Source organism: Balaenoptera acutorostrata, chromosome 3, assembly GCF_949987535.1.
Source record: "Balaenoptera acutorostrata chromosome 3, mBalAcu1.1, whole genome shotgun sequence".
NCBI lineage: Eukaryota > Metazoa > Chordata > Mammalia > Artiodactyla > Balaenopteridae > Balaenoptera > Balaenoptera acutorostrata.
In genome coordinates, this window is record NC_080066.1 from 12665340 (window position 1) to 12677491 (window position 12152).

General features: G+C 41.1%; 1 protein-coding gene across 1 annotated transcript in view; it reads left to right on the top strand.

The window, feature by feature from the left end:
• Window positions 1-12152, top strand: part of C3H10orf67 (chromosome 3 C10orf67 homolog) — a 110306-nt gene that overhangs the window by 46168 nt on the left and 51986 nt on the right. The window contains 2 exon segments of the mRNA XM_057541956.1: window positions 2197-2344; window positions 3456-3514. Coding sequence (XP_057397939.1) covers window positions 2197-2344; window positions 3456-3514 — 207 coding nt within the window.

Genomic DNA, 12152 nt, shown 5'->3' on the forward strand with positions numbered 1-12152 from the left:
CACCACCACAAAACCTGCCACTCAGAGTGTAACAGATGACCGTAGCCGCCCAGAACTATCCCTTTGTTCATTTTGCTAATGAGTGTCCTCATTGCTGTGAGAATCTGAATAGTTAATTACTTGCAGTTCCTGCAGCTGACAGATGGTGGGGACAGAGCTAAAGGTTAACCTCTCAGGAACAGAGGCTGTCGATGGATTTGTGGAGGAAAAAACCCCTCGAGTTGGAGGTGTTTCCTTGTTTCCTGCTTTTCTACCGGATTTTTAGAAAATCCACTTAGGTGTTAGCTGCTACCCCTAGTAAAATTTACACTTCATCTGATTAATTCAAATAGTTCTCGTTTAGTTTATAATAAGGGGTGCTCACGTAATCCACAGTGGATGTTCATTTTCTGCCACTGTTAGGAAATGTATGCTTAAGCCTATTAAGGCAAATGTTGTTTGTCTTTAAGAAAGCTTTTTTAGTCTAGAAACACTTTCTGTGATGTTCTCAAGTTGAACCATGTGGGACAAGAAATTAATGACTGGGATTCTTTATTAAGAAAACAGTGTTGTCTATTAGTTATTAGATTTGTTAGTTAAGAATGAATTGGGGTTAAATAATTTAAATGGAATGGTGACTCAAAATCATGAAGATTCATAATTGGGCTTAGTGCAAAATTTAACAACATTATTTTAAATATTAACTCTGATATAACTAACTTCATTAGTAAGTCACTTGTTGTTTTTCAAGGATTTATTCATGTACTATAAAACATTGTACCCACTTATTTTTCTTTTGAACCGTTATGACCACAGAGGAAAACATTTTTAATAATTTACTTTCAGATATCTCTAAAGTTAAATAAAAGTATAGTTTCAAAAGGACACCAGTTATATTGGGAGGAATGGTTTTATTTTTGAGAGGAGAATTTATTCTTGTGTATTTGCAGTCATGGCATTGCTACAAAAAGAATAGCTTATAATTCATCTGTAGATTAATTTGAAGTTCAAAAGTATTTCTAGTGTCTATATTAATTTTGAAGGAAGGCATGTAGACGCTTCTCTCTTTTCATGTAGCAATACAATGACTTTCAAGCATACTCTTTAATATTTTGAGATTGCATAATCAGTTTAATATTTTATCATCATGAAGTATAAAGTTCTGCACCAGCTTCTCCAATTCATTACATCTTAATTCAAAAAAAAAAGTGCGGCAATAAAATCTAGACAGCCATAAGCAAGCATATTCAGATGTTTTCAAAAGCTTTGAAACAAACAAGAAGAAGAAGAAGAAAAGAAGACTAGCTGTCCCAATAAGCTTCTACTGCGTAAGAAAAAGCTTCTCCCATAATGGACATGGCAAGATTTAAACAAAAGACGCACATAATAAAAATGTAAATGAGTTTGCTTTACTAAAACTATAACTTTAAAGTCTTTTGTTGTAAGTTATCCTGAAACCTTCTTACAAGGTAATCACTGTTTGCATAGAGATTTAAACCGAAGTCCTCAATAGCATTAAACGCCTGCACAGTCCCAGTGTGACAGGCATGCAAAGCCACGTTAATGTTCAGAATATGAATTGCCTCTGGGTGGCTCCTTCACCAAGCAGAAAACCAACTGTGTGGCTATCCGTGTGCCTGATGGACTCCATGCGGCTCCCAGCCTGAAAACGTCACCACTTTGACATGTGATGTGCTCCTCATGACACTGGCAGCACTGACACTGGGGAATGCCACAAAGGCGACAAGCCCCCCTCCTTGGCCGTGCGCTTTGCCCCGCCCCCCCCCGGCGCTGCTGCCCTCCCCCCACCCCCCCACCCCTCCACCCACCCCCGGCTGCTGCCCATCCGCGGTCTCCCCAGCCTGCCTGGTTACGGGCGGACAGCACTTCAGACACACACAGAGGGAAGTGTGGGTGGAGGGGCCCCAGCTGCCTCCATAATGAATTGACCTGAATGATGAGGGCACACAAACAGTATGATATGCATTATTCCTGTCAATAAACTGTCCCCATGTGCTGTGGTCTTTGTACAGAATGTACTGCAGCCTTTCTCCCAGCAAGCTCTATTTAGTCTCCTTCCTTTTTACTATTCATATTATAAGTGTGTAATAGAATTCAGAAAATTATATGATAGCTCTTCTGTATCTGTATTGTCTTGTGTTGCATATTTAAGTCCTTGGCTCCCTGCTTAGAAATATGGAATTCTCCATCTTTTAGGACTCTTTTATCAAAGACGGCAGCCCTCTAAGAACAGCTCTGGAAAAGGAAAATTTGGAGTACAAAGTGGAAAATGAGAGACTGCTTCAAGTCATTTCAGAGCTCGAAGAAGAAATCCAACTCAATCTAAAAGAAAATTCAGTATTAGGTAACATTTTAAAGTCATTTTTGAGAAAACTCTGTACATTGGGCACTTTATAAAATTCATAGCCATGCTTGTCTTTTCCAAACATATGTTTGTTTGGTTACTTACATTTAAAACATCAGTTTGTTAGCCACTTTTGATTTTCATTCTTTTCTTGAGACAGAAATTGGTCATACTCCCTTAGCCATGCCTTTTTTAACTCAGGGTGGTTGTTTTTTAAGCCAAGCATTGGCCTCTGAAAAAAATGTGCTAATCAGTATTCTATATCACTTAGAAATATTATAAACAGATAGAAACTTGTGCTGATTTCTGTTTCATGTGTTTAATCAATTATCTAAAATTTATTAACATTTTAATATTTAAGCATATATATTGGGGTGTGCTTTGTGGAGAAACAGAGTTGGCCCTTCCGAAAAATATGCTACTACTTACTACATTATCTGCAATTTTTGGTACAAATTTTAAGTACAAATTTCCATTTGTAGACTTTACACCCTCTTTTTTATATCTATAAACATTGGTAAATATTGCATTTAAATCACCAAGTTAGATTGCTTTAAAGTCTTTACACGTACTGCTATCTTTCTATTTATGTTAGTCACACGATGATGCCCTTAATCTGCAGTATGAAAAGCTATGAGTAGGCAATTCAAAATTTACAGCAAAACATTGATATAATCAGATATAGGACAATATTCCTTGAATGTAAAATTATACCACGCCAGTGTAGTTTCGTTTCTCTTCTGATGTGGTATAGTAATGCTTTTTCAGGTTTTGGTAGTTCTTACTGAGTCATAAAGTACCACCTGCTAAAGCCGTTTGTATTGGCTGTGACTAACAGCAAAAATGTCTCTTGCTAGTATCGATGAAAAGCTTTCAACCCTCAGCCACACTTGGATCTTGAACTTAGTTCTTAATCCCTATCTGACCAGCCATCTGAACAGCAGGAAGAAGGCTGTGAATGTCAAGGGCAGTTGTGAAGGTCACAGTCCTGCTAGGACTTGCGTCCACCATGCCTGCCAGCAGTGTACAGCCTGCCCTGAAGCAGGCAGATTGAATACAGGGCCATAAGCTTGTAATTTCATGGTTGGCCTCTCTCTCCTTTTGTTTACAGAAGATGAAATTATAAGTCTGAAAGAGATGGCAGAAAAGGATCATAAAACCATTCAAAAGGTACTGTAACTTTTTTACATTGATGAATAACTCTTTTCAATGGAAATATCAGCATAACTGGTGAAATAACCCTGTGTCCCCCTTGTCTTATGATGTAGAGAAAAGTCAGTTTCTGTATTTAATCTCTCCCGTTACTCAGGATTATCTCTTTAGTAATGAAAAAGGATTCCATCTTGAAAACAAATTCATGTTTTCTTTTATTTGGGATAACTGAGTATCTACCTTGTTGACTGTAAGGAACTGAAACATCATATGACACAGGGAGTCCGAAGATGTGCTTGTGGAAAAATGATATTAAAAATGAGCAGCCTTATTTTCAGATCAGATGTTGGTTTATGTTCATTTTTCTGTATATGAATGAACTGGGTTTGTATATCCAGGAAATCTGTATTTAGAGCAGGAAATTCTTTTGATATCACGAAGATCAAGGTTTCCTGGGGCATCTAATGCCGCAGGACCATGGCAGTTCCTGCTCTCCACACCCAGGTCAGGGGCTCCTGCTTTGTGCTTTCTTAGCTCTCAAAACCCTTTTCTGTGATGGTCAGTCTGCCTTGCTGGAGACCCCACAACCCAGAGACAGTACTACCTTTCGGTCTCTGATCTCTTCCCAGTGCTCAGCACGGGGCCGGCGCACTTAAAAATAAAAATACTCTTTGAGTGACTCAGAGAATGAGAATGTAGTTAAGAGTTCATAAAATTTATAGACGAAAACGTGGATTTACATCCTCGATTATTCCAAATAAACAAAAATGTTTTCCGCGAACTGAATCGAGTATTAATTTTTAAATGAAAATTAATTAAAATTAGATAAAGTTAAAAATTCAGTTCCTCAGTCACGCTAGCCTCATATCCAGAGCTCGGGTGATTTAGATTCAGATTTCAACCTGATTTTGCAGTTCTGGGTATTCTTAGGTTTTAGATAAAGTTACTTCCAAGAACTATTTTGTAAACAAATGTATACCATGATCGGTCAGAGTTGGGAGATGTCTTCTGTGATCACTGAATCCATCACAGGTTTTCACAACATGATGTCATTTTCTTGGGCTTCATCCTATTTTCAGTGATGAGGGTGCAAATGCCATTCTTACAGAGATAACGAGAGTCTACAGAACTGACAAGTTTAACTTTCTTGGCATCAAATTCTAAGGTTAAAAAAGAAATCTCAGCTTTCTAGTTTCGCTTAATAACCTGAGAGGGAACCATCTCAGTTTATGTAAATGCTCCTTAAACTGCTCAGTCAGCACTGTCGCTGGGAGAGATGAGTCGGATGAGCCTAGTCTTCTCTGGGGGCAGTTCAAGGAAATTGAAGCAGAAACTCTCACCGTTAAGCCAACTACTCAGTCAGCACTGTCGCTGGGAAAGATGAGTCGGATGAGCCTAGTCTTCTCTGGGGGCAGTTCAAGGAAATTGAAGCAGAAAGCCATTAGTTAGAAAGAAACATCCCCCCTGAGTGGCTGGTTGTACCCTGTGTGGGTTCAAGTATTTCGATTAAATGCTGCCTCGGCTTTCTGGAGCTGCAGTGCCCCGTGGTAGCCAGCAGCCGTGCGTGGCTGCTGAACACTTGTGTCTAGCACAACTGAGAAACTGAACTTTAAATTATGTTTAATTTTAATTTTTAAATTTCAGTATAAAAATACTGATATTTGTTTCAGTTACTGAAAAACTCTTATGTATATTTTGAATAACTTGAATACGTGAATCTACCTTTTTATTTGCAAATTTTATGAAATCTAAACGCAGATCAAGCATCTCCCATGAAATTTCAGCCCCCAAATTGAGATGTGCTCTAAGCGAAAAATACACACTGGGTTTCAAAGACTTAGGTACCGTAAGAAATGTGAAATATCTCACTAGTGATTTTTAATGTGGATTATTACCCATTTAAATGATACTATTTTGAATAGCTATTGGGATAAATAAAATATATCATTAAAATTAATTTCACCTGTTTCTTCTACCTTTTTAACAAGGCTATAAGTTCAACTATAAACTGTAAAGTTTAAAATTATATATATGACTCACATTATATATATATTTTTTAATTTATTTATTTTATTTATTTATTTATTTATTTTTGGCTGTGCTGGGTCTTCGGTTCGTGCGAGGGCTTTCTCTAGTTGCGGCAAGTGGGGGCCACTCTTCATCGCGGTGCGGGGACCGCTCTTCATCGCGGTGCGCGGGCCTTTCACTATCGCGGCCCCTCCCGCTGCGGGGCACAGGCTCCAGACGCGCAGGCTCAGCAGCTGTGGCTCACGGGCCCAGCTGCTCCGCGGCATGTGGGATCTTCCCAGACCAGGGCTCGAACCCGTGTCTCCTGCATTAGCAGGCAGATTCTCAACCACTGCGCCACCAGGGAAGCCCCTCACATTATATTTTTATTCGACAGCTCTGTTCTAGACAAATATAGCAAATCTGTAGTTTGTTTGATCATCTTTTTTTTATCCTGTCTCTTTTCTTTTCTTTTTTTCTTTATATGCACTGGGCCTCTACCCAGATGTTGAGTGTAGGTATAATTTGGTATTGATCAGGAAAAATCTAGAACCCTGGGTTCCTGTTCCATTTCTGACACTGTGGCCACTTGGGCTGGTTCCTCATCCTGCTTCCTGAGTCTCACAGGCTTACTGTGTGGACAGAATGAGATAATGTACGTCAAAGTGCTTTGTCAATTGGAAAGCAGATCAGGAGTTGTTGAATAAAATGAGAGCTGATATTTACCAGTTTGTTTCCAATATCCTCCACTAAATCAATTAATTCAGCAATGTTCATCAGATGCCTTTTAGTGCCAGGCACTGCTGAGATACAAAAATGTTATATACACACATCTCACACACACACATACACACACGCAGCCTTGCTGTGGAGGAGATCAAGTCTGGAGGGAGAGACAAAAACCATAGGGCAGTGTGATAGGGACTGTAATAGAAGTACGTACATAGAGAAGAGATGCCTGGCTTTACCTGGAAGGTTCTAGAAAAAGGCTTCACAAATTCTTCCACACCGATTTCACACTCCTTCGCTTGAAGTGATTTTTCCAGGTGGGTAGGAGGGTGGAAGAGCTGCATACAGTGTGTGAATGCGTAAAGTGTAAGCTACGCCCGTGGAACTCTGTGATTTGGTATGGCTAGAGCAGGAGGTGGGATCTGGTGAGACCACGTGGTGAGAATTTGTGTTGGGGCAGGAAGAGGGGGGAGTCTGGGGTGTGAGGGAGGAGTAAACAGAACCGGAAGAGAGGAAAGGGGCAGCTCAGAAGCCTCTGGATAAGCCACATGTTCCCCTTTTCAGTCCAGGATGCAATTAAAAGCAAGTTGAAAATGGGATGGAATTTGGGTAGGCTGACCTCTTGCCGTCTCCATGGGCTAAATGCTGTCAATTATGGGATTCGGTAGCTTTTATGTTTAAATTTTAATAATCAAATGACAGCTGAATCTGTGTTCCAGCTGTGGCTGAATACATGAATTTATAAATTTGTAAACATGAATTTCCTTCTGAGAGGGGACAGTCGTCCAAGATTACAGCCCAGGCGTGATCAGCGTCAGGAAGCAGGGCAGCGTCGCTTGCCATGGGGGCAGGTGGTCGCACAGCCAGCCTGGACTGTAAAGGATCGGGGAAGGCTGGAGGAAGGGCACCGAGGTGACTCCTGGAAGCAAGGTCAGCGTTAGCAGGAACGGGTGAAGGGGAGGTGGACGAGCCAGAGCAAGAGAAGGGAGAGGGCACATGACTTGCTCTGGCCGGAAGGAGTTGTGGGAACTGGGGTGGTGAGAAGCAGGTCACATCATGGAGGAGTGTAATTCATGCCAAGGGGTTTGAGTTGCCTTCTGAGCAGATGGGGAGCTTTGAACGTTGGGGCAGGATTGGATTCCTGTTTCAGAAAAAAGATGAACAGGAGGGAGGAAAATCCAGAGCCAGAGAGGCCAGTTAAAAGATTTCTTGTATAAACTAGGGGAAATATAAAGTCCTGAAACAGAAGGAGGGCAGTGACACGGGGATGAAGGGGATGGATGAATTCAAGAGATGGTTAGGCAATAAAAGCTGTGGCCTTTGAGAAAGTTGAAGGTGGGAGAGATTAAGCAGAGAGAAGTGAAGACTGACATTCAAATGAAAATGACAACAGCGGTAGAGCAGGGGGAAAGCAGGAGAGAGAGTGGCTATCACAGAAGCCAGGCAAGAGTTTCAAAAAGAAAGGAATCATTCAGCATGCCCAGTGCTGCCCAGAGGCCAGGTGTGCAAAAGGCTAAAAAGGGAGGATTGGACAATTAGTTTTGGCAAGTAAAATGACTCTGGTAATTAATGAGGGTCATTTACTGGAACGTGGAAGCAGTTGAGAAGGGGGGTGAATGCAGACGTGGAGACAGTGGGCATGTGCGACTTTCTAGAAGTTTGGCTGCGGATGGCCAAGGAGAGGTCGGGGAGTAGTTGGAGGGGGACATGGGGTTGAGGAAGGAATTTTTTAAAAGATGAAACTAGAGTGTTTTTTTTTTTAATTAATTAATTAATTTATTTATTTTTGGCTGTGTTGGGTCTTCGTTTCTGTGCGAGGGCTTTCTCCAGTTGCAGCGAGTGGGGGCCGCTCTTCATCGCGGTGCGCGGGCCTCTCACTGTCGCGGCCTCTCCCGTTGCGGAGCACAGGCTCCAGACGCGCAGGCTCAGTAGTTGTGGCTCACGGGCCCAGTTGCTCCGCAGCATGTGGGATCTTCCCAGACCAGGGCTCGAACCCGTGTCCCCTGCATTGGCAGGCAGATTCTTAACCACTGCGCCACTAGGGAAGCCCGAAACTAGAGTATTTTTAAATGACGTCGATGGAAGGAAGAATGAGAGGGTAAAAGTACAACAGAGAGAAGAGATAATTGCTGAGAGACATCTATGGAGGCAGGCAGGGTTGGGGCCAATGGCCTTGGTGTTCGCCAGTAATTGATGCCCATTGGAAACTTAATGACACTTCTTTTCAGACCAAGGTATAAGACTCAACACAAAATCTTTTCCTTTCCTTCCACTTCTCATTCCTTTACTTTTCTAAACCCGCTGTTCAGCCTTTCACATCTTCAGCTACACCACCACCTCCCCTTCTGAGGCTCTCGTGTAACCAGTACCCACTCTTCCCCAGCCCTGCTCAGGGACTGAGCTGTGCCATTGGAGACAAGCTGATCCTTGCCTTTAGGTGCTATGCCCTCCCTCTACCCATCCTTTCCCTTGGATCTAATTAGCATCCTTAAAAAACAAAAACTTATTTTATTGATTGATTGATTGATTGAAGTACAGTTGGTTTACAATGTTACATTAGTTTCAGGTGTATAGCAAAGTGATTCAGTTATACATATACATATATATATTATTTTTCATATTCTTTTTCATTATGGTTTATCACAGGATATTGAATATAGTTCCCTTTGTTCTACAGTAGGACCTTGTTGTTTATCTATTTTATAGGTAGTCATTTGTATCTGTAATTAGCACCCTTTCTAACCACCCACTGCCGCTCTTTCCATCATTACTACTTTCCCCAACTCCATACTCCATTCCTCCTCGCTGTTCCCTAATTCACAGAGAACATAGCGGACTCCTGGATTTTTTTTTTCTCCTCTCCACTCTCTTGCTCACCCTGTCACTTAGCTTACCTAGCCTTACTTTTACTCCTTCTCATCAGAAGAAGGGACATTCTTCTTTGCCTTGACCCATCCTTCCACCCATTTGCCTGACTCCATCTCTTCCTCCTTTTTTTTTTTTTTGACTTTTTTTTTATTGGGGTATAATTGTTTTACAATGTTGTGTTAGTTTCTACTGTACAGCGAAGTGGAGTTCCATGTGCTATACAGCAGGTTCTCATTAGTTATCTGTTTTATACATATTAGTGTATATATGTCAAACCCAATCTCCCAATTCATCCCACCACCCCCCTTTCCCCCCTTGGTGTCCATACGTTTGTTCTCTATTTCTGTTCTCTATTTCTGCCTTGCAAACTGGTTCATCTGTACCATTTTTCTAGATTCCACATATATGCATTAATATACAATATTTGTTTTTCTCTTTCTTACTTCACTCTGTATGACACTCTCTAAGTACATCCACATCTTTACAAATGACCCAATTTCGTTCCTTTTTATGGCTGAGTAATATTCCATTGTATATATGTACCACATCTTCTTTATCCATTTGTCTGTTGATGGACATTTAGGTTGCTTCCATGACCTAGCTATTGTAAATAGTGCTGCAATGAACATTGGGGTGCATGTGTCTTTTTGAATTATGGTTTTCTCTGGGTATATGCCCAGTAGCGGGATTGCTGGGTCATATGGTAATTCTATTTTTTGTTTTTTAAGGAACCTCCATACTGTCTCCATAGTGGCTGTATCAGTTTACATTCCCACCAGCAGTGCAAGAGGGTTCCCTTTTCCACACCCTCTCCGGCATTTATTGTTTGTAGATTTTCTGATGATGCCCATTCTAACTGGTGTGAGGTGATACCTCATTGTAGTTTTGATTTGCATTTCTCTAATAACTAGTGATGTTGAGCAGCTTTTCATGTGCTTCTTGGCCATCTGTATGTCTTCTTTGGAGAAATGTCTATTTAGGTCTTCTGCCCATTTTTTGATTGGGTTGTTTGTTTTTTTGATATTGAGCTGCATGAGCTGTTTGTAGATTTTGGAGATTAATCCTTTGTCCATTGACTCATTTGCAAATATTTTCTCCCATTCTGAGGGTTGTCTTTTCATCTTGTTTATGGTTTCCTTTGCTGTGCGAAAGCTTTGAAGTTTCATTAGGTCCCATTTGTTTATTTTTGTTTTTATTTCCATGACTCTAGGAGGTGGGTCAAAAAAGATCTTGCTGTGATTTATGTCAAAGAATGTTCTTCCTATGTTTTCCTCTAAGAGTTTTATAGTGTCCGGTCTTACATTTAGGTCTTTAATCCATTTTGAGTTTATTTTTGTGTATGGTGTTAGGGAGTGTTCTAATTTCATTCTTTTACATGTAGCTGTCCAATTTTCCCAGCACCACTTATTGAAGAGACTGTCTTTTCTCCATTGTATATCCTTGCCTCCTTTGTCATAGATTAGTTGACCATAGGTGCATGGGTTTATCTCTGGGCTTTCTATCCTGTTCCATTGTTCTATATTTCTGTTTTTATGCCAGTGCCATATTGTCTTGATTACTGTACCTTTGTAGTATAGTCTGAAGTCAGGGAGTCTGATTCCTCCAGCTCCATTTTTTTTCTCAAGATTGCTTTGGCTATCTGGGGTCTTTTGTGTCTCCATACAAATTTTAAGATTTTTTGTTCTAGTTCTGTGAAAAATGCCATTGGTAATTTGATAGGTATTGAATTAAATCTGTAGATTGCTTTGGGTAGTATAGTCATTTTCACAAGCTTCCTTCTTCTTCTGGGACCTTTCTTCATCAGCCTCTCTCTCTCTCCCTCTCTCTCTCACATGCCTTTAAGCATTTCCCTCTGGCCTACAGACATAGCCAAGCCATCATTCTGGGTGGTGTCCCTTGACCCTGATCACCCCTGAAGTAATTACCATTCACTCTTCTTCAAATATCAACTAAAAGAAATCTGTATCTACTAGCCCCTTCTTCACACCCCTGTTGCTAGTTTTTCCTGTTGGTAAGGTCACCATGAGGTTCATCTTGCCCTCAGTCCTTTTCAGTCTCATTCCTTCTTGAATCTTCCACTCTCTGTGGCAGGACTGTGCCCCATGTCAGAGATGCCCTCTGCAGCAGTGCTTGCTTCTGATGTTTTGCTCACTTCCTCACACCTTCCTAAGCAATATCTGTCAATGGTTCCTCCTCCTCCATCTTTCACTTGAATGCTGTTCTTGGGAACTCTCTTTATCCTTGGTCTTTGTTTTCTCTCTGGCTGACTTCAGACTCTCCCGTAACTGGCACATCTGGTTACAGATGACTTCCGAACCTTCCCCCTGCTTCATGTTTTCCCTGAACACCGCATCTGTAGTATTAACTCTGTCCTCACCCTCAATTTCCATGTTACATGCACTGGGAAGACTTCTTTGACAGTCTCCTTCTGTCCCCTACGGTAATTAGGGGCTTCCTCTGTGCCCTCGCATACCTGGGACTATTTGCTCCCTGGAGGTCAAGAACTATGTCTATCCTTTATTACCTTTATATTAGCTCTCAAAAATATTTGCTAAAAAAAAAATGCTTTACATGTTCATCAAATTCAGTGTCAAATCTTGAACTCATTACTCGTCAAATCTGGACTTGGCTGTGTTCCCCACTTAAATGAATGACATTGGCATCTATCCCAGAGGACCAAGTGACAAATCTAGGGTCCTTCTCTACTTTCTCGTGTTTTTTTTTTTTCTGGCCACGCCGCATGGCACAGCTTGTGGGATCTTAGTTCCCCAACCAGGGATTGAACTCTGGCCCTCGGCAGTGAAAGCGTGGAGTCCAGGGAATTCCCATCTACTCCTTCCTTCATACCATATATCTAGTTGGTCATTAGGTCTGTAGACATTCCTTCCAAAATTTACCCCCATCCCCTTTCTCTGCAAGAGCATTGTCACAGACTTAGTTGAGGCCCCATCATTTTCATAGATTCCTACTTCATTTTCCTGTCTCCACTCTCATCCCCTTCAAATCTAGCTTCTACACCTCTGCTATGGTTATTAGTATCCTAATCTTACGT